Here is a 24,022-nt window from a genome sequence, read left to right as displayed (position 1 = left end):
TGATTGTATCTCAACATTTAAATGTATCCATAATGTCTGCTCTTTCTGAGACCTCAAAAAACAGAAGGTATAAAAAAGGAGGAAATCTGAATAACAGAAAATTTAAGGAATTTTAAAATATATTATTACTTTAAATTAGATTCCATGAGGGCCCGTTCATAATGAAGTAGAGATTTTGGTTCTGTTAACAGCTCAGATTGAAAAAAAAGGAATTTTAATATTACCTATCTTAAAGATATGACTTCCCTGGTGGCTCAGAGGGTAAAGAATCAGCTTTTGATGCAGGAGACCTGGGTTTGATCCCTAGGTCAAAAGATCCCCTGGAGAAGGGAATAGCAACCCACTTCAGTATTCTTGCCTGGAAAATCCCATGGATGGAGGAGCCTGAAGGGCTACAGTCCATGGGGTTGCAGAGTTGGACACAACTGAGTGACTAACATGCATACACCTTGAAGATAAAATTCATCCCAGAATTTATCTATACTTAGCACACTAAAACTCACTAGAAAGAGACCTAAAATGTCAATTTGATTTAATATTTACTCTATTACTGCTATACATAAAGTTGTCTGTTAGGGCAGTTGGGGAGGTAAGATTAAAAAAAAAATTGTTCTCAGTTTTTGTAGACTTATAATGCTATTCTAAAAGGAGAAGAATTTACTTCCAGCTGGAAAAGTGAGAGAAATCCTTCTATGATTTAAAGAAAGAAAGACTGAACTTCCTTGGTGGTCCAGTGGTTAAGAATCCTCCTGCCAATTCAGGAGACATGGTTCAATCCCTGGTCAGGGAAAATCTCACATGCCTCGGAGCAACTAAGCCCATGTTCCATAACTACTGAGCTCACGCTATAGAGCCTGTGCTCTGTAACAAGAGAAGCCACCAAAATGAGAAGCCCTCAAAGTGCAACCAGAGTAGCCCCTGCTTGCTGCAACTAGAAAAAGCCTTCATGCAGCAATTAAGACCAAGTGCAGCCAATAAATAAATAAATACAAAAAAAGAAAGAAAGAAGGGTTTCAGTAGGAAGAGGTGAGGGCAGCATGAATGGCCTGAGCAAAAGCACAGTCATGAGAGTATCAGACAAATTTTCAGAATGGTGAGAAACAAGTTATTTAGGTGTCAGGGGAGAAGACAGATCGAGGTCAGATCATAAGAGGCATTTCATAAATTTTTAAGGAATTTTCAAATTACTCTGAAGAAAATGGAATCATTGAAGATATTAAACACAAGTGAAAAGATTAGAATTGGCATTTAGGATGATAACTCTAAGAGCCAGGTGCTGGTTGATAGAATGGGAGTGATACTGAAGATAGCTAGGAAGTTAAAGGCTAAAGTACGGGCTTCCCAGGTGGCACGAGATGTAAAGAATTCGTCTTCTAAGGCAAGAGACAGTCGTGGGTTTGATCTCTGGGTCGGGAGGATCCCCTGAAGAAGGAAATGGCACCCCACTCCAGTATTCTTGTCTGGAAAATTCCATGGACAAAGGAGCCTGGTGGGCTACAGTCTGTGGGGTCACAAAGAGTTGGACATGACTGAGCAACTGTATAGAAACCGACCTATTTATTAAGTACAGAAAAATAAATTATTTCTTTGGTTTTGCAATGACATACATATTATTATTGTTTAAAAATGTTTTTTATAATCATATTATTCAACAATATTAGACAAATGACACCTAAAGATTTAAAAAAATGATTTGCCTCTGGGAATTATGACTGACTGAATGTAAAGAAAGCAACAGTTGGAGACTGTTACTTACTGTTAAAAAACTTTCAAAACTATTGATTTTCTCACCTACCATGCTTCCCTGAATCTAAGATTAACTTAGCTATATGAGGAAACATTCTTTCATACCACTGAGAAAGGAAAAAAATGCTGCCAATCTAGCATAATATGCAACCCAATTTCACACACACATACAATGGACTGAATTGTGTTCCTTCAAAATTCATACATTTGAAGCCATAACCTCCAAAGTCATTACTTGAAGACAGAGCCTTTAAAGAGGCGATTGAGGTTAAATGAGGTCGTAAGAGTGGGACAGTAGCCTAATATGGTGCTCAGTTGCTTCAGTCATGTTCAACACTTGCAATAGGGTGGACTGAAGCCTGCCAGGCTCCCCTGTCCATGGGATCTCCCAGGCAAGAATACTGGAGTGGGTTGTCATTTCCTTCTCCAGAGAATCTTCCCAACCAAGCAATCGAACCTGGGTCTCCTACACTGGCCGGCAAATTCTTTACTGCCTGAGCCACCAGGGAAGCTCTGTATGACTGTTATCTTTGTAAGAAGAAGAAAAGATACCATGTCTATACAGACACAAAGGAAAGGAAGGGTGAAGACAGCAAGAAATTGGCCATCTACAATCCAAGGATAGAGGACTTAGGGGAAATTAAACCTGCTAACACCTTCATCTTGGGTTTCTAGCCTCCAGAACTGTAAGAAATAAACTTGTTGTTAAAGCCACCTAGTGTATGATATCTTGTTCTGGTAGCACTAGCCAACTGATTACAAGTATGTTCAGGTATTACGTGAAAATTAAATTGTTCAAGAATTTCCTTGGCAGTCCAGTGGTTAAGACTCGGAGCTCCCCAATGCAGGGGGCATGGGTTCAATCCCTGGTTAGGGAACTAAGATCCTTTATGCAAAAAATTAAGTTGTTCAAATATTGTGCAATTAAATTGTAAGATATTCCCATGAACCTCAAAGAAAGGATCGAAGTAGATAGAATAGATTTTTAAATTTTCTTGGCTTTCTTATTTTAGAATTTGAATTCTCTGTGTATCTTCTACAGTACGTCTCATTCTAATTTAGTGTAATTTAGACAAAGATATCATGTCCACTCCCCCCCACCACCTTTTTTTTTGTTATCACCTGTTGTATATAAAAAGGCTTATATTGTATTTTATCCAGGAAATTTTATAGCTTTAGAGGCAATAGATTAGACAAGAGATGGGCAAATATTTTTTGTAAAAAACCAGCGGTAAGTATTTTTGGTTTTATGTGACAAAAGGCAACATTTTGAAGCTATGTAAGTATTATATAACAAGAAATAGAATACATTTTCTACAAATTTTTTATTGATCAGATTCAAACTAATAATGCTTTTTTGAGGGTATAATGTAATTTCACTTAATTGGTATTCAAAGTTATCATTTCTTATCAAATCAATTGCAAATGTTCATCAGTGAAAACAACTTTTAGCTTGCAGATACTGCAAAAGCAAATGGCAGGCCAGATTTGGCCCATGAGTGTAGTGGTTGGCCAAATTTTGGTTGACTTGTCAGCTTTTATTGCCTACTGCTGAATTTTAGCTCTGACCTGATGAGAAATTGTAGCATTTTTTTACCTAAGCCTCTGCTGGCAGTATACAAGCATGAAATGTGAGAGAGCAGTCTCTTGGCTTTTTGCTCTGTCCTTGAAACTTAAAGTCTAGTCTTTGATCAACAGCATAGGAATCACCTGGCAGCTTGCTAGACAGAATTTCAAGCTCCATCCTAGAAGGTTTGATCAGACCTACATTCAACCAGATCCAAGAAGCTCTGAGACCTGTTCTAGGAAAATCCAACGAAAGACAGTTCTCCAAACAATTTCAAGCAAAGCACAAATATTTAGTTCATCTACCTAGATATTTTAGGGCAAAGCATATTTTAACTGAAACATCAAACTAACTGCATTTGCTTTTTATTTGCTACTGCACTCTGGCGCAGATGAAAAATGGCTTTTTAAAAAATTCAAAACAAAGCTGCATTCCAACCTAAATTAAATCTGCTCCAATTTTATTCTTAACACCTATGAGATCATAACTTGTCCAAAGCAGAGTGTAGTTCATCAGAAAGTACACATTTTAAACCTCTAGCAGATCTGTATTTACAAGATAAAGCACACGGTTCCAAAGGAGATCTTATATTCAGATAAATAATGTATGCTTTAATATTGGCTATGTCATTGTAGGGGCTTCACTGGTGGCTCAAATGATAAAGAATCTGCCTGCAATGTGGGAAACCTGGGTCTGACCCTGTGTCGGGAAGATCCCCTGGTGGAGGGACCGGCAACCCACCCCAGTATTCTTGCCTGGAGAATCCCATGGACAAAGGAGCCTGGTGGGCTATAGTCCATAGGATCGCAAAGATTTGGACATGACTGAAGAGGCTGAACACACACATGGTTGTAGACAACTCTCTAAAAGTATTAAATCGCTTAGAGTTTATTCTATTATCCCACCATGTGATAATTTTTCAAATGAGACCACAATGAATTTTTTAAGTCAGAATTTATTCAAACATTTTGGTTGTACTTGCCGTTTCCTGTTGAAGCAAAATCTAACACTACAATATAAATATGTAAAGATGATTCAAACATTGGATAAATTTGCCTCACTGAGAAAACTATGGATTTTTTTTTAATGTGTCATTTAACGTATGAGTCTCTGATATGTAACACAACTGAAAGGATGAAACTCTACTGAGTCCTTGAGAAATTGTCCTCAGATCCATGATTTTGGCAAATTCCAAAAACAGGAAACTGGCTAATGTAAGAACACACTGATGTCCATAAAACACTCTTATAAAGATAGCTATGATTTTATCATTGTATATATTTCTGCCTTTGGGGAAGATCTTTCTCACCTGCTACTTGGCATATGTTTTTTGCTGTTTCTCCTGTTAGTGGTATGTTCCTGTGTTTGAATTGAGCTATCCATATTCTGTCTTTTGTTTCTCTTTAGACCACTGGGAACTCATTTCAGGAGGTTCAGCTTCAGTTTGTGTTTTAACTTCTGAATCTGGAACAGGTCATTCATTTGCATGGAGATCAGTTACACAAACATATCTGTAAGGCATAAAATATTGCTTCAGTTGACTTACTAGATGGTCTAATTTAGGGGTCCCCAACCTCAGAGATCTAATGTCTGATGATCTGAGATGGAATTGATATAACAAAAATAGAAACAAAGTGCACAATAAATGTAACACTCTTGAATCATTTGGAAACCATCCCCCTCCAACCCATGGAAAAATTATTTTCCCTGGAAAAAAACTATTTTCCTTCTGGTCTACTTTACCTCAAATTTAATTCCAGTGTTGATGTCAACTTTAAAAGTAAGAACCTAAAAACATTGATGTGCTTTTATTAAACAAATTAATAACTGAATGAATGAGTTATTCAGGCTAGATATTTGCATGTTACTTTTTTTAGTGTTTACAAAACTTCCTGCCAGGTATTTTGCAGAAGGTATACACCATGATGTTTCTTGGTGTCACAGTTCTGAAAACTATACTAGAGAAAAAGTAGTTTTGATGAAATAATCCTACTTTCAATGAAGGTAACTGGATCCCTGGCTTGGTTTTTAATTTATCAAGCACTTTGATTCCAACCAAAAAGAAACTCTGTCAATTATTAGAACTAGTAGAAGGTACTACATATAAACTATATATAAACTAGTAGAAGGTATATATATAAAAAGCGACCAGCACCTTGGTTGTACCTGAATCATAAAGAACTTTGAATTAGGATTTGAATTTTCAAATTTTATTTTAAAGAGGAAGGCCTGGAAGATATTTGGATATACTTCATCTGCATTTCAATATCAATGTTACTTAAAAGCCAAGATAACAGCTACCTACTGCGTTGTGCACTTCTGCTTTGTATAAGGCTTAATAACAATCTAAATTAGGCTAATTTTAGTCAGATTAATACTGGTGTGTGTCAGCACTAGCTACTAAATGTCACATACTGGATTTTAACTAATGGTAGGAGAGGAAATACTCATGGTGTAAACATTTTTGAACTGAAAAAAGCTAAAACAAAGTATATCAAACTATGACACAGGATACATCATAATATCACTGATTCTAGATTTTTGGTGTATTAAGGCTGACTTTTAAATAGATACATCTGTCTCATGTAATGTTAGGAAAATACAGTCTTGATGAAACACTCTGTGTGTATCAAACCTTTGTCGTCCAAGTTCTAAAAGATTTGGAGATTTTTTTTTATCATTGGTACGGTCATATACTTGTTAATTTCTTTAGCTGATAAACTCAAGAATGTCCTATCTTCAATCAGAAACCCCCTCTTTCCTTGCATTGTTATGAGCTAGATAAAGAAAAGCAAGCTCATTTTTTTTTCCTGTGTTAAATTTCTACTTTGACCAACCAAATGAGTTTTCTCTACCCCTCACTCTTTGCCTGGGCTGTTATTATCCTTGTCAAACCCTAGGCATCTCAGCTTTGGCACCATCTGCCTCCTTAAACATTACAGTCCTTGGACAGGGAGTGACTGACTGTGAAAGGGAGTGCTGCTGCTAAGCTGCTGCTAAGTCACTTCAGTCGTGTCTGACTCTGTGCAACCCCATAGACGGCAGCCCACCAGGCTCCCCTGTCCCTGGGATTCTCCAGGCAAGAACACTGGAGTGGGCTGCCATTTCCTTCTCCAATGCATGAAAGTCAAAAGTGAAAGTGAAGTCGCTCAGTCGTGTCTGACCCTCAGCGACCCCATGGACTGCAGCCTTCCAGGCTCCTCCATCCATGGGATTTTCCAGGCAAGAGTCCTGGAGTAGGGTGACATTGCCTTCTCTGGAAAGGGAGTGGGGGAACCTTAAAGACCAACTCATTGTGATGGCAGAAGGATTTTTCATTTACTTCATAGCCTTGATTAGAAATAGCAGTAAGGATTCCAAATTAACACTGATAATGTCTATAATTTAAATGTTCAAAACAGCACTATTTACAACAGCCAGGACATGGAAGCAACCTAGACGGCCATTGACAGATGAATGGATAAAGAACATATGGTATATATATACAATGGAATACTGCTGCTGCTGCTGCTGCTGCTAAGTCACTTCAGTCGTGTCTGACTCTGTGCAACCCAATAGACAGCAGCCCCCCAGACTCCCCCGTCCCTGGGATTCTCCAGGCAAGAACACTGGAGTGGGTTGCCATTTCCTCCTCCAATGCAAGAAAGTGAAAAGTGAAAGTGAAGTCGCTCAGTCGTGTCCGACTCTTAGCGATCCCATGGACTGCAGCCCACCAGGCCCCTCCGTCCATGGGATTTTCCAGGCAAGAGTACTGGAGTGGGGTGCCATCGCCTTCTCCAACAATGGAATACTACTCAACCATAAAAACAAATGACATTGAATCAGTTGTGGTGATGTGAATGAACCTAGAGCCTGTCATACACAGTAAAGTAAGTGCGAAAGAAAAAAACAAATATTGTGTATTAATGTATATATATAGAATCTAGAAAAATGGTTCTGATTAATCTATTTGCAGGGCAGGAATAGAGGTACAAAAGTAGAAGACAGACGTGTGGACACAGTGGGGGAAGGAATGGGGGTGATGAATTGAGAGAGTGGCATCGACATATATACACTCCTGCTGCTGCTGCTGCTGCTGCTGCTAAGTCGCTTCAGTCATGTCCAACTCTGTGTGACCCCAGAGATGGCAGCCCACCAGGCTCCCTCGTCCCTGGGATTCTCCAGGGAAGAACACTGGAGTGGGTTGCCATTTTCTTCTCCCATATATACACTACCATGTGTGAAACAGATATCTAGTAGGAAGCTGCTATATAGCACAGGGAGCTCAGCTTGGTGCTCTGTGATGACCTAGAGGGGTGGAATCAGGGTAGGAATCGGGGTATGGGAGGGAGACTCGAGAGAGAGTATATATGTATACCTATGACTGATTCACGTTATTGTACAGCTGAAACTAACACAACATTGTAAAACAATTATACTCCAATTAAAAGGAACTATAGATAGCTAGTAAGTGGAATAATAATAACAAATAATAAAACAATGGCCTTACAATTAGAAGGTCTGAATTCAAATAAGACATTATTTTTGAGATCCTTGACCTAGTAAATGATGATTTATCATGAGATTAAGTGGGATATGCATAGGAAGGTGCCTAGGTTCAAATGAGGAATTCATAAATATTTGTTTGTTCATAATTTATATACTTACATACTTCACTCACATTTTCAAGGCACTTAGGTTCAAAGCGAAAGTGAATTTTAATGTTAGATTAATTCAGTTATGTAAATCACTATCAAAAAGTACTCTAGGTTTATGCTTCTATGTCCTGATAAAACTTATTAATCTTCCATAATCACAAGCAGGATATGGAAAACTTAAGCAAACATCTAGTTTAAAAGATACATATCATCACACCTCTTTATTTCCCCAGAGCAAAATATTATGCAAATAAGTGAGCAAGTATGTAAATGAACAAATGAATGGAGTCTGGCTTAGAAACAATTGAATTCAGTAATTTGTACTCAGAAGGATATAGCTCAGATGTTTTAGATGAATCTAGTTTTTTTCCTTTTCTTCCTGCCCACTAAGTCTGTTACCAACCTTCACAGGGAATATTTAGTTCATTAACATCAAATAATATATCAGATAATTCTAGCTAACTTTCCTCCCTCCAGAAAAACACATACACTTCTTTAAGAATAGACATGCTTTCAAATAGGTGAGACTGGAGAATTGTCCAAGAGAAAGTGCTCATATTTCAAGTGAATTTAAGATTTCTTATACTCAAGAAGGATTTTATTTTATTTTTTTGGCCACGCCATGTGGCTTGTAAGGTCTTAGTTCCCCAACCAGAGAATGTACCTGAGTCCTCACCCGGGCCCTCGTTAGTGAAAGCTAACCATTGGACTGCCAGGGAATTCACAGGAAGGATTTTAAAAAGTAGTTCTTTCATCCATATTGTATACCATATTTCTCTAAAGTAACCCAATTTTAAAATTTTTTTAGTAATAAAACATAATTCAGAAGCTTAGACTGAATTTTCATGATTTTGTACAGGACTGCCAAGAGTTTTGGCATTTTGTAATATAAATTTACCCCCACGTTGTTCTGCATTCATTATATTTTAATAGTACACTTGCTGAGGGTATGTACAAAGTCTTACTTTTCTTTTGTATCCTCAAATAGTGCTGGGCATTCACTAAATACTGGTTTGGATTTCTATATTAGCAGACAAAAAAAAAAAAAGCAGTTTGTAAGATTTAAGGATTGTTAAAACCTATTAAGTTTTATAGTTTGTCTAAACCTATAACAATAAATAATGTCAGGGCTACTGGCTTACAGAATAAATCAAAAAATATTTAGTACTGAAGACCTCTACAATTGAAGATAAACTGAGTTTAGTCACTTTGAGTTCTTTCCAAAAACAAATCTATTCTGTGATGTGGTCTAGAGTGATCTTGTTGATGGCTCTGGTAAATAACAGGAGGCATATATGCTAAAATGTAACTTCTATAAACAGAGAAACAGCAAAAATATATATATATAATAATGGGTTGCCAGAAGATTGTGTTGTCTTCACAGATCTCTACAAAGGAGGTTTTAAGAAAAACAACAGGAGCGCCGAAGAATAGATGCTTTTGAACTGTGGTGTTGGAGAAGACTCTTGAGAGTCCCTTGAACTGCAAGGAGATCCAACCAGTCCATCCTAAAGGAGATCAGTCCTGGGTGTTCATTGGAAGGACTGATCTTGAAGCTGATTCAAAGAGATGACTCATTTGAAAAGACCCTGATGCTGGGAAAGATTGAAGGCAGGAGGAGAAGGGGACAACGGAGGATGAGATGGTTGGATGGCATCGCCGACTCAATGGACATGGGTTTGGGTGAACTCCAGGAGTTGGTGATGGACAGGGAGGCCTGGCGTGCTGTAGTTCATGGGGTTGCAAAGAGTGGGACACGACTGAGCAACTGAAATGAACTGAACTGAACCAAGAGAAAAGAAACTTCCAGATGCCTGGCCTTGACTCTCATTGAAATTATTTCTCAAGTAGATGATAAGACATAATGTTGCCATTGCATGCTATTTCTTAAGAGTTTCAAACTTCCTCAGCTTTCTGTTTATCCTCACCAAACAATTAGACCTGCCTCTGCAAACTATGACTTAGTATTAGCTAATATTTGTAGAGCTTCCACACTGTGCCCCAACTGTGCTCTAGGCGCTATTATCACCTTGAATGATTTCAAAAGTTTTACAGAACAAAGGGTTCTAACATTTATCTTGGGTATGGCCCTCAATTAAAAAAGTGAACTAGAAGACAAAATTAAGTGGCTTTCCCAAGTCACCCAGGAACAAACAGCTCAGCAGCAGAGCAGGGGCTGAGACCCCAGTCTCTGGTCATCAGATGAGCTTGGTTTTCCTATTTCTTATCTTCTTGTTCCATGGCAGTGCCTGGGGGACCACAGCAAGGCAGAGGAGAATGTCACCAGAATGCTCCTCCTCTCCCATTTCATTGGCAGAAATTTTACTTTACCCTCTATAGATTGTGTTCTGAGTAAGAAGTCCTACATTGTTTTCACTTTAAAAAATTGAGAGTAGACCATATCAACAACAACAACATGGTAATAATATGAGGTCAGTGTTCAGTCGTGTCCAACTCTTTGCTGCCCTATGAACTGTAGCCCACCAGGCTCCTTTGTCCATGGAATTTTCCAGGCAAGAATGCTGTAGTGGGTTGCCATTTCCTCTCCAGGGTATCTGCCTGATCCAGGGATGGAATCTGTGTAAGATGTCCTACATTTTTTTCACTTTAAAAATTAAGAGGGGACCATAACAACAGCAAAGTAGCAATTATATGAGGTCAAGGATGTGTTAACCAACCTTATTGTCATAAATATTTTGCAATATAGAATAGTATCAATTTATAACATTGTGTACCTTAAACTCACACATTTGATGCTTTTGAATTATGGTGCTGGAGAAGACTCTTGAGAGTCCCTTGCACAGCAAGGAGATCAAACCAGTCAATCCTAAAGGAAATCAACCCTCAACATTCACTGTATAGACTGATTCTGAAGCCAAAGCTCAATATTTTGGCCTCCCGATGCAAAGAGCCAACTGCTTGGAGAAGACCCTGATGCTGGGAGAGACGGAGAGCAGGAGGAGACGGGATGACAGAAGATGAGATGGTTGGATAACATGGCCGATTCAATAGACATGAGTTTGAGCAAACTCTGGAATATAGTGAAGGACAGGGAAGCCTGGTGTGCTCCAGTCTATGGGCTTGCAAAGAGTCGTACACGACTGAGAGACTGAATCTTTATTTTAAAAATGGAAGGATAATTCTTTAAGAATATGTAAATAGACACCCAAAGGAGTACAGAGAATATACAAATATAAGTAGACCTTATTTGTACATGGGTTTCCTGGTAGCTCAGATGGTAAAGCGTCTGCCTACAATGCGGGAGACCTGGGTTTGATCCCTGGGTCGGGAAGATCCCCTGGAGAAGGAAATGGCAACCCACTCCAGTATTCTTGCCTGGAAAATCCTATGGACTGAGGAGCCTGGTAGGCTACAGTCCATGGGGTCGCAAATAGTTGGACACGACTGAGTGACTTCACTTTCTTTCTTATTTGTACATGAAATTTTAGATCCATGAAACTATTATGATTTTTAAAAAATTAAAATTTTAAATGAAGGACAGGGAAGCTTGGTGTGCTGCAGTCCATGAAATCCCAAAGAGTTGGACATGACTTAGCAACTGAACAACAATGTCAATTATATTTCAAGGTGGAAAAACTGTTTGAAAATTATTGTTGCGCACCTTACTATTGGAAGAAATACTGTACTGAAACTGAATCACAGTACTAACTTGTAATAATTTTTTTTTTTGCTGGTTCAGAAGTTAATTCCTCCCAAGTATTATTGCTTACCTGTGTTAATTTTTTAAAACATTCTCAGCATCAACTTAGGAGTAGAGACTGTTTTACATGAAGAAGGAGAGGCTATTTGGTGGCACTGAAAATTTCGCCTAGTCTTTATATCAGGTGTGTCTTCTGAGAAGCATAAAAAGATAGGAAGAAAATGGAACACTGATGTCCATGTAGAGACTTGAGAAACTGGACATCAATACTCTTGAATGTACCTTCTTCCTAATTTGTCAAAATCAGACTCTATTCCAGAGCACATAGCTAACTTAGAGTCTTGTACAGTGTTTCTTATTTTGGTATGGGATGGAGAGGGTGGGATGAATTGAGAGAGTAGCATGGAAACATACACTTTACCGTACGTAAAACAGACAGCCAGTGGGAATTTGCTGTGTGACACAGGGAGTTCAACCCAGTGCTCTGTGACCACCTACAGTGGTGTGGAAGGTGGCAAGGAGGATTAAGAGGGAGGAGACATATGTATACCTGTAGCTGATTCATGATGATGTATGGCAGAAATCAGCACAATATTGTAAAGTAATTATCCTCCAATTAAAAAAAAAGTTACAAACCACTTACTAGAAATGGTAAGTTGTACTTACGAATGCATGCTGACAGAAAAGAGCCATCTCTCTTAGAGGGAAGCAGGCAGGTGCTGAAATATTCCATAAAAGGAGCCAGAATGAGTAACGGTAGGATACTGATGACATTCATGACTGAAACTGGCAGAAGCGATCCACGCAGATTAAGACTGGAATTCACGGTCTGCAGACAATATCCTGAAGGAATCTGCTTTTCAACAGGGAAAGAGCCAGGCATTAAGACAGTGGTTTAAGACTTCCCTGGTGGTCCAGTGGTTACTACTCTGAGCTTCCAATGCAGGGGGTGTGTGCAGGCTTGGTCTCTGGTTGGGGAGCTAGGATCCCACGTGCCCCATGGTGAGGTCAAAATAAATGAATAAATAAATAAAATGATTTCAAAAGAGAAAAAAAAGACAGTAGTTTAACTTTAGAGGAAGATTCCTGTGGCAGATGCCTTGTCCCTTGCCTGTACTCTGTGACAGATAAGTTGGACATTCCCCATGTCTTTGAGGTCATGATTATGAGCTGACAAAGGTCAGTAGGAGCTCTGTTTAGTCTACTGACAATGCTATTGATCCTTTATGATGAATCTTTTGTCATCTAGTCTTCCTTCTTAATTTCCCTTGGAAAAGTAACAAAGACCCTAATTTTGTGCTTCAGATGACACATAAGAAATCAGGTAACAAATATTGCATATCAGCAAGTAAAGTTTTTGTTTTTCCCAGCAATAAAGCAAAAGCCAGCAGAAAGTATTAAGACTTTCTTTTCACTCGTAAACAATAGATTGTGGCTAGTATATCCTTTAAATAACATTGTGTTTGGTAGCAAAGTAAGTAAGAATGATTTTTCCCTAAGAAGAGGGGCCCGGTGTAGAAACCCATTACTTGATGTAGGCTATATTTATAGGCTCCCTGGATTGGGTCTCATTTTTAATATGTCAAGTAAAATGAGAAAAAAAAGAGAGAAAACAGACTTGTGTCTATACTCTCCTTTTAAACTAATTGTGAAGCACTAGAGGACCAAAAAGGGAATTCCATGAAAAACGTTGCACAATAAAGTAGAAGAAATTAAAAACAAACATACAAAAAAACCTACAACAACTAACAATACCTCTGCCTCACTGCAAACCCTCAACATAGGGTCAGAATTTCATTTTTAAAATAAATCCTAATACTAACTAAAACTCTGACATTAACCTGGAGTCTCTTCATGTGATCCAAACCTTTTGTTAGGTTATAACTGTTAGGTCAGAACTAAAGCTCAGTGTCAGAGGAAAGGTGTATCTTCTCACTTTTATAGTTCATGAGCTTTGTTGCAATAATCACATCTTTGTCATTATCATTAGCAGCACAGGGTATTTCTTTAGTTCCCAGTGGCACACAAAGCTACTAATTGGCTTGGTCAGAAAGTCAATCCAAGTTTTGTCCTTAAGGGATGGAGTCTCCATATACATATATATATATATATTTTTTTTTTTTTTTCTTACAGTGTGTGAACTTCATTAGGATTCCTGCTTTACCCCCATCCTGGGAGAGCAACCTGGCTCAAACATCCAGATGATAACTTCTTGTTTGAAACCTTCACTATCTCCTTCTCTAATTATCAGGTGTGCAACTTGAGAAGGATAAGGAGAAGCAGTCATAAGTCAGTACAGTTGCTAACAAGTCCACCGATTATAAAATGAGCCTTTTGCTCTGTTAACTGCCTCCATCCAGGGATGGACTACATTTTCACTGAGATTTTTTTTTAATCTATATAAAATGTGTCCTGGTGATAATTTATCTTCCGATCTTGGATTTGACCCTTGGGTTAGTAAACAGGATTGTTATAGTTGGTTAAAGACAGCAAGAGAGAAGGGAACATTAACTAGTTCTGCCCTAGTTCCATCAAAATATTAAGTTCCTTCCTTAATCAGAGGAAAATGAATGATTTTTTTTTAAGAAAAAGTGCTGGCAGCAGAGCTCCTCTAAGACTGAGAGGCTCACAGCACAACTTGGAAGTTTCTGTTACTGATTTCAAATGAGAATTATTGTTAATAGGAATAAAGTTATTATCAGCATGAATCACAGACACAGAAACCTGTTAACTTAATAATGTGGCGAATGTATGATTAATCTTTAGTGAAGCAATATTCATATATTGCCTAATCTAAGAAAAGGCTCCGATGTCTTGAAAGCTTGAAATCATTTCTGCTTCTGCCTCAAGTTCTGAAATCATCTCCTTTTAAAATTTTAAATACTCTTATTTCATACAAGCCTCTGAGTATTCAGGAATAATTGCTGTCAATAGAGATTCATTTTCACCTCTGAATGGCCAGTAATGTCAAATGGCAACATCATCGGCTTTAATATCAACATATTTTAAATGTATGTCTTGGAACTGAAGGTCAATAATTGCTACTAAATTTAAAATATGGCATGCTATGATGTTTTATTCTTGGTGCTTTGATCTCCTTTATACTGGTGATTATTTCATCTGGAGGCAAAAATCTAGCACCAGCCTATCCCAGCGGAAGTTCCACCTGCCTCCCTTGAGAAGTATATTCTAACCATTTTCTCTGGAGTTTCTGGTATAACATTACTGTATATGATTTTGGAACCTGTATAGTCTGTAGAGAGTTTTTTTTTTTTAATTAATTTTTGGCTGCACCGCCTGGCATACAGAATCTTAGTTCCTTGACCAGGAATCAAACCCATGACTTCTGCAGTTGAAGCACAGAGTCTTAACCACTGGACTGCCCAGGGAGTTCATTGTACAGGGATTTTTAAAAATATAATTTTATCTATTTACTTATTATATTTTTGGCTGCTCTGGGTCTTTGTTGCTTTGCTGCTTTTCTCTAGTTGCCACTAGCAGGGGCTACTCTCTAGTTGCGGTGCTCGGGCTTATCATTGCAGTGGCTTCTCTTGTGGAGCATGGGCTCTAAGGCGCCCAGGCTTCAGCAGCTGAGGCACATGGGCTCAGTAGCTGTGGCTCCCGGGCTCTAGAGAACAGGCTCAATAGTTGTGGTGCATGGGCTTAGTTGCCCTGAGGCATGTGGGATCTTCCCTGATCAGAGGTCGAATCCTTGTCTCCTGCATTGGCAGGCAGATTCTTCACTACTGAACCATCAGGGAAAGCCTGTATAAGGGTTTTTAACCCAGATGCAAGAGAGGCATAGTTGGTAACAGCGAAGTGGGGGCACTGATACCCGCCCTGGGTTGGGACAGCCATGCTGCCATATTGCTAGTAGGGCAACCAAGAGCAAATTGCAAGTCACTTAATGTCTCTGAGACTCAGATTTAGGATAACAAAATCAGTCCTGAGGCATGCTGTGGGGGTTGACTTAAGACACTGTGAAGTCATCCTTTATTTTTTTTTTTTTTTTTTAAGCAACTAAAAGAGTTTATTTTTTTTTTTCCTTTTTTTTTTTTTTAATTCTTCCAATTTTATTTTATTTTTAAACTTTACATAATTGTATTAGTTTTGCCAAATATCAAAATGAATCCGCCACAGGTATACATGTGTTCCCCATCCCGAACCCTCCTCCCTCCTCCCTCCCCATACCATCCCTCTGGGCCGTCCCAGTGCACCAGCCCCAAGCATCCAGCATCATGCATTGAACCTGGACTGGCAACTCGTTTCCTACATGATATTTTACATGTTTCATTGCCATTCTCCCAAATCTTCCCACCCTCTCCCTCTCCCACAGAGTCCATAAGACTGTTCTATACATCAGTGTCTCTTTTGCTGTCTCGTACACAGGGTTATTGTTACCATCTTTCTAAATTCCATATATGTGCGTTAGTATACTGTATTTATGTTTTTCCTTCTGGCTTACTTCACTCTGTATAATAGGCTCCAGTTTCATCCACCTCATTAGAACTGATTCAAATGTATTCTTTTTAATGGCTGAGTAATACTCCATTGTGTATATGTACCACAGCTTTCTTATCCATTCATCTGCTGATGGACATCTAGGTTGCTTCCATGTCTTGGCTATTATAAACAGTGCTGCGATGAACATTGGGGTACACGTGTCTCTTTCCCTTCTGGTTTCCTCAGTGTGTATGCCCAGCAGTGGGGTTGCTGGATCATAAGGCAGTTCTATTTCCAGTTTTTTAAGGAATCTCCACACTGTTCTCCATAGTGGCTGTACTAGTTTGCATTCCCACCAACAGTGTAAGAGGGTTCCCTTTTCTCCACACCCTCTCCAGCATTTATTATTTGTAGACTTTTGGATCGCAGCCATTCTGACTGGTGTGAAATGGTACCTCATAGTGGTTTTGATTTGCATTTCTCTGATAATGAGTGATGTTGAGCATCTTTTCATGTGTTTGTTAGCCATCTGTATGTCTTTTTTGGAGAAATGTCTATTTAGTTCTTTGGCCCATTTTTTGATTGGGTCGTTTATTTTTCTGGAGTTGAGCTGTAGGAGTTGCTTGTATATTTTTGAGATTAGTTGTTTGTCGGTTGCTTCATTTGCTATTATTTTCTCCCATTCTGAAGGCTGTCTTTTCACCTTGCTAATAGTTTCCTTTGATGTGCAGAAGCTTTTAAGGTTAATTAGGTCCGACATACATCACAGCAGGATCCTCTATGACCCACCTCCCAGAATATTGGAAATAAAAGCAAAAATAAACAAATGAAGTCATCCTTTAGAGACTATGCCACATACAGGTGATCAATGATATTAGTGTTTGTTCTTTGCAACAGAGTAGGCATCTAGATTTGGTGATATGCTTAAAAATTAGTTTATCAAAGTTTATTATAATTTATGTCAAATTTTAAAATATATGACAGTTTGCAGAAAAGGGCTGAATTTAGTCAAAAGAAATAGTAGGAGTCACTACATTATGAGGGTAAGAATCAAAAATTTGTGCTATTTGCACAGAAGGTTCAAGGCCGCCCATGGGTCAGTTAGCAATTTTGTAGTCAAGATTAATTTCTTCATTCTAAGATTTTTTATAATATTAATGTTCATATATAGAGGTGGTATTTTTGTATTTTTGCACCATCTATTATTGTGGAGTCAAGAGAGAGGTTAAATCTACTAAATCAGCCTAGTTTTCATGCATTGTTTAGAACAAGGGTAGCAAGCTTTTCTGTAAAAGGCCAGATAGACAATATTTCCACGTGTGGATTCTGTTGCAACTACTCAACTCTGCTGTGTGCATGCATAAACAGACATACTATTACAAACAAACATAAGACTGTGTTCCAATAAAACTGTATTTATGAACACTGAATTGTTTTTTCTTTTAAAAGAAGAGGCTTTTATTCTAGTTGCTGGCAGCATCCTTCTAAACAAGGAGAACTCCTATACTTATTCTTTCCTAACAATTGTACTTTCTTTTTTTTTAATCGAAGTAGAGTTGATTTATAGCATTGTGCTACTTTCAGGTATACAGCAAAGTGATTCAATATATGTACACTCAACATATGGGGGCCCTCTGATAGCTCAGTTGGTAAGGAATCTGCCTGCAATGCAGGAGACCTCAGTTCGATTCCTGGGTCAGGAAGATACGCTGAGAAGGGATAGGCTACCCACTCCAGTATTCTTGGGCTTCTCTTGTGGCTCAGCAGGTAAAGAATCTGCCTGTAATACGGGGGATCTGGGTTTGATCCCTGGGTTGGGAAGATCTTGTGGAGAAGGGAAAGGCTACCCACTCCAGTATTCTGGCCTGGAGAATGCCATGGACTATATAGTCCATGGGGTTGCAAAGAGTCAGACATGACTGAGGAACTTTCACTTCACTTCATCCTCTCTCTCTCTCTGTCTCTGTCTCTCTCTCTCTCTATGTATATATAAGATTAGCCAAAGTTCATTCAGGTTTTCCCATAAGATGTTATAAAAAACCCAAATGAACTTTTTGGCCAACCCAACACTTGTTCAGATTCTTTTCTCTTATAGGTAATTACAAAATACTGAATGTAGTTCCTTGTGTTAGATAAGACCTTGTCGGTTATCTATAGTACTGCATGCATGCTAAGTCACTTCAGCAGTGTCTGACTCTGTGTGACCCTATGGACTGTACCCTGCCTGGCTCCTCTGTCCATGGGATTTCCCAGGTAAGAATACTTGAGTGGGTTGCCATGCTCTCCTGTAGGAGATCTCCCTGAGCCAGGGATTGAACCCGTGTCTCTTACATCTCCTGCACTGGCAGGCAGGTTCTTCACCACTAGCGCCACCCAGTAGAGTGTGTATGTTAATCCCAAGCTCCTAATTTATCCTTACTGCCCTTTCCCTTTGGTAATCATAAATTTGTTGTTTGTTTTCTATGGACACCTCATTTTTAATTTCATACAATTTATAATTATAATTGTGCACCCAATTATAATTATAATGTGCTGCAAAATATTATTCTTTTTTTTATTTTTAAAAATCATATGAAAATGCAAAAACCTTCTTACCTTACAGGATATGTGAAAAAGGCAGTGGGCTGGATTTGGTTTGCAGGTAGTAATTTGCTGACCCCTGGTTTAGAGCAAGCATTGTACTAAGAGTCAGAAGATAAGATTCTGCCTTTTCTTTCACTACTACTCACTGTTTGACCTACTTACCCCAAATCACTTAATTTTTTTCAAGTCTCAGTTTCCTCTTCAACAAATGAAGGAATTGAGTATTTTAATCTCTAAGATTTTTTTCTAGACCTATAGATCATAGAATCTACTATTCTATGATTTAACTCACTCATTAGCCATCTAATTCCAAGTTAGATGTTAGCAATGAAGAGTTTTAAATTTCTTCAAAGATTTTTATAATCATTTATATTTCTTCATAACTGAATCAGCCAATTTAGCTACTTGTTAATACCAATTTTTAAAGGCTTGGTCAAGGAGGAAAGCAAAGTTAATTTATCCCCAATTTTGTTGCTCAGATGCTCAGTCATGTCTGACTCTTTGTGACCCCATGGACTATATAGCCCACCAGGCTCCTCTGTCCATGGGATTCTCCAGGCAAGAATACTGGGGAGGGAGGCCATGTCCTTCTCCAGGGGAACTTCCTGATCCAGGGATCGAACTCTTTATCTCTTACATCTCCCACACTGGCAGGTGAATTCTTTACCAATAGCACCACCTGCAGAGAAGGCAATGGCACCCCACTCCAGTACTCTTGCCTAGAAAATCCCTTGGATGGAGGAGGCTGGTAGGCTGCAGACCATGGGGTCGCTAAGAGTCGGACACGACTGAAGTGACTTAGCAGCAGCACCACCTGAGAAGCCCGTAATTGCCCACAGATCTCATATTTTTCTGAGTTACTCACACGCCTTGGAAATTCTGTAAAGTATTGTCTGCCTTGTCTGCACCTACTGAAAGACACTTGCAGTTCTACAGGAAAAATGCCACACTCAGATCCTCCTCTGGAATGCTTATACCTGACTCCACTTAGTCCTTAAAAGCTAGAACCTGTAATGATTAGAAGCATTTATAGGTTAACATCCTAAAGAAATATATGGGAAGCACTTGTTGGGGTGAAAAGAAATGTCTACTTGTAATGTTATCATGCAATCATTTTACTGTTTCTGTGGGTAGTATTAGTTATCTTTCCTCACCTGCATAATGCACATTTTGTAGAGGAGCTGAAAAATAAAGAGTGGCAGAAGGTTGGAGAAAAATTTTACGTCTTCCACAAGGAGCTCTCTGCAGCGACCGCCATTTTTGTCCTTGGCATGGTCCAACCAGCTTGTCACACCTCCACCAAGGTGGCAATACTGCAGACAACATGTTTTCAGTACATTAACAAACACCCTAAATGTTGTCAGGGGGGAGCAACCTGCAAATAATTGGAAATATTATGTATTTAGTAAAGGAATATTTTTCAGTTTTCCAAAATATCTATCAGAAAGATAACAATGGTAAAGATGAAGGGCAGTAAAGTGAGAAGATTTTAGCACCCAAGGGGCTGAATTCAAAGGAACAAGCTTCTGACGAGGGTTCTGGCATCCTGGTGACCAGCCCAAGGTGGTGCCTGACAGCCGATGTGAAAAATGAAAAAGGTAAGATCAACGGGAGCATATTAAAAAGGGAAGAAAGATGACAAAATATAGCACCAAAGTAAAAGATTTCAGAATCTCTCAGAAGCCTCTAACTTTAACACATTAATGAATGAGACAACCTGAACTTTCTTTTACAGCCTTAACACAAAGAACTGGTACTATTTTTTTTTTTTTAATATAAATTGCCATATAAATAATCCTCACTTTCCTTGTCAGGTAGAAGGTGGTTTCTTATTTTGACATGTAGATGAAAGGAAATATATTCTCTGCTTTGGCTTTATCCTTGAATTTCAGACATAAGGTTAAACTTTGAACTCTTCAAATGACTTTATATATGTTAATAGTGTCACCAAAAGTTCAGATTAGATTAGCTGGCTTTTGACTTTTCCAGTAGTTTCCTCTGGGTTTATATGGCTGTTGCTTAGCATCAGAAGCATTTTATTGTTTTAGATATTTGCAATCACTTAACTGCTAGTGATTTGCAACCTCATTGTTGCTTCTTTTATAATCTTTCAAATTTCACCTTTTCATTGACTCCATTGCTGCTGCTACTGCTAAATTGCTTCAGTCGTGTCCAACTCTGTGCGACCCATAGATGGCAGCCCACCAGGCTCCCCCATCCCTGGGATTCTCCAGGCAAGAACACTGGAGTGGGTTGCCATTTCCTTCTCCAATGCATGAAAGTGAAAAGTGAAAGTGAAGTCGCTCAGTCGTGTCCGACTCTGAGGGACCCCATAGACTGCAGCCTACCAGGCTCTTCCGTCCATGGGTTTTTCCAGGCAAGAGTACTGGAGTGGGGTGCCATTGCCTTCTCAATTGACTCTATTAGGACTTCCTAATCCAATGACAGATAAGAGATCCTGGTTTAGTTAGCAGTTCAGAGGTGCCATCATGAATGTTACAATGTTTCATAGCACTCCCTTAGACCAGATAAACCCTGCCTCAAATTACAAAGACACCAAACCATGGTTGCAGGATAAACAGTGAAATAGATAGGAACATGCTTGAGTTTCTCCAAAGAAGGCTGCTTTAGAAACTCAGAGTATACAGTTTGATCATCATTTTAAATATGTTCAAGTTTCCCATAATAAAATTCTAGACGAAATGCATTGATTGTAACCAAGTTCATTTAAATGCCACAGCGTTGGTTTTCAGATTTAAATAAAGAATATTAATTTCTTTTTATGGTTATAGAGTGATGATATTGATTGGATCTGGTCTTTTCTTTAAGAGTTGTAATAGACCTATTATGTCAGTCTTTGATTAATTGAGGAAGCTGGGGGCCTGGTAATTGAATATGGAGCCTTTCACCTCTAAGTCACTGAATCAAATCCAGCCCAAATTGTTAGTGACCAAGAATGATTACAGCAGAGGCTCTTTGGCTGCCTCTGTGAAGTGTGTTGAGGTCAAGTGGAAGTATGTCGGGATAATTGCTGACAGGAGACAGGCTCATATCTACTGTCACTCATGCCTTGTAGTCACTGTGGCCAGACTTGGATGAAAGGCCCCCAGAACTGAGAAGTCCAAAGGAGACAAGGTTTGTGTCCCTTAAAAACGAAATAATTGGGACATCTCTTTACTATTGGATGAAGAACTGCTCTATTAGGAAACTTTCTCAGCTATTTCAATTAGTTTACTTAAGGTTTTGGTAAGATGAGAACTAAAAATGTCTTGATGAACAGTCTAGAGACTGAATTTGAACAGGTCTGGGCTTGGAGACTTAACTTCCTGACATTTCCTTCTGATCCTGCTTCAGTTGCTCATCAACCTGTTCTCTGCTTAACTCGTGAAACAGTACCAAGTAGTCAGAAGGGTCATTACTGGCATTGATCCAACTTACTCTGTGCTTTCAAATAGGCTTTATTATTAAATGATAACTGTTTGAAGGATAAAAGATTATTTCCAGAGGTATTTTCCCTAATTTCCTTCCTATGTTTTAAATTCAGGACTTTATTGAATATAATGTTTTAAACTCACTATTTCTTCTTCACATAAACAAATCACTATGTCTCAAGGAAAATTGGGATCTGCTTTTATGTGTGATAAATTGATATCTCCAATCTTATTAAATAATTAATATTGTTATCTTATTATTTCTAAAGAAAGGGAGTTTGAATTAGTGCTTCTGAAATTAGCTGTGTTAAAAGATAAAAGTTTTTTTAAAAAATTTCTCAACTATAATAGTCAATATATTTGTGAAGTATGATAAAATGAAATACCTAAGAAATAACATAAAAACAAAGATACAAAATATAAAACCTGATCATCTGATGATTAAATTCAACAGATATATGATGTAACTTTCCATAATACTTCTACTGTGTTTTCTCCCAGTGACTTTATTTTCTTTGCTATACCCTAGTAACAATTTATGATAAGCATTGCTTGATGGACCAAGTTTTCAGTAGCCTACCTTAAATACACACTTTGAAAAATGAATATATTTAGACAAGTAAAAGTGTATCTGATATGGTGATACGTAACAATGAAAACAAAATGATTAAGAACAAGAAATGATTAAGTATGAACAAGATCTAAAATTTTAGCTAGCTCTTCAAGTGTGCATCAGTTCAGTTCAGTCACTCAGTCGTGTCCTACTCTTTGCGACCACATGAATTGCAGCACGCCAGGCCTCCCTGTCCATCACCAACTCCCAGAGTTCACTCAAACTCACGTCCATCAAGTTGGTGACGCCATCCAGCCATCTCATCCTCTGTTGTCCCCTTCTCCTCCTGCCCCCAATCCCTCCCAGCATCAGAGTCTTTTCCAATGAGTCAACTCTTCGCATCAGGTGGCCAAAGTACTGGAGTTTCAGCTTCAGCATCATTCCTTCCAAAGAACACCCAGGGCTAATCTCCTTTAGAATGGACTGGTTGGATCTCTTTTCAGTCCAAGGGACTCTCAAGAGTCTTTTCTGACACCACAGTTCAAAAGCATCAATTTTCAGCTCTCAGCTTTCTTCACAGTCCAACTCTCACATCCATACATGACCACTGGAAAAACCATAGCCTTGACTAGACAGACCTTTGTTGGCAAAGTAATGTCTCTGCTTTTGAATATGCTATCTAGGTTGGTCATAACTTTCCTTCCAAGGAGTAAGCGTCTTTTAATTTCATGGCTGCAATCACTATCTGCAGTGATTGTGCATAAGTGATGCCCAACAAATATGAATGCCAACATTCATTCATTCATTCAACATATTTTATTACATACCTACTATGTTCCAGTAACTTTTATGGTCCTTAAGAATATAGTAGTGAAGAAGATCTATAGGTCCCTGAGAAGACACTAAACAAGCTGGGAAATATTAGGTGAGTTCAATGATGAAAACAAAGTGAAGTGATAAGATAGAGACTGTAGAAATAAGGTGTGCGTGTCCATGCTCAGTCATGTCAGACTCTTCGTGATCCCATGACTGTGGACCACCAGGCTCTTCCATTCATGGCATTTCCTAGGCAAGAATACTGGAGTGATTTGCCATTTCCTACCCCAGGACATCTTTTCAACCCAAGAGTCAAACCTTCATTTCCAGTGTCTCTTCCATTGACAAGTGGATTCTATACCACTGCTCTACCTGGGAAGCCTGGGGTAGGGTGTAGACAACACCTAAAGAGTTGAAATTTGAATTGAGAGTTGAATAGATTGGAAATAGGCAAAATGACCCAGAGGAAGCATATACCAAGCATGTCATGAAGTAGAAATTAGCTGGGAGAAGCTCAGAAACAGTAAAGGTCAATGAAGCTGTAGTTCAGAATGATGGAAGGAAATAAGGTCTAAGAACTGGTCA

General features: G+C 38.6%; 1 protein-coding gene across 1 annotated transcript in view; it reads right to left on the bottom strand.

The window, feature by feature from the left end:
• Positions 1 to 24,022, bottom strand: part of SLC15A5 (solute carrier family 15 member 5) — a 96,788-nt gene that overhangs the window by 51,715 nt on the left and 21,051 nt on the right. The window contains 2 exon segments of the mRNA XM_086404076.1: positions 12,278 to 12,464; positions 19,792 to 20,012. Of these exon segments, the coding sequence (XP_086260202.1) occupies positions 12,278 to 12,464; positions 19,792 to 20,012 (408 nt within the window).

Source organism: Bos grunniens, chromosome 5 (assembly GCF_055505025.1).
Source record: "Bos grunniens cultivar Pamir isolate PY7600 chromosome 5, Bosgru_T2T1.0, whole genome shotgun sequence".
Lineage (NCBI taxonomy): Eukaryota > Metazoa > Chordata > Mammalia > Artiodactyla > Bovidae > Bos > Bos grunniens.
Note: the sequence above shows the minus strand (reverse complement) of the source record. Positions and strands in the feature narration are given on the sequence as shown.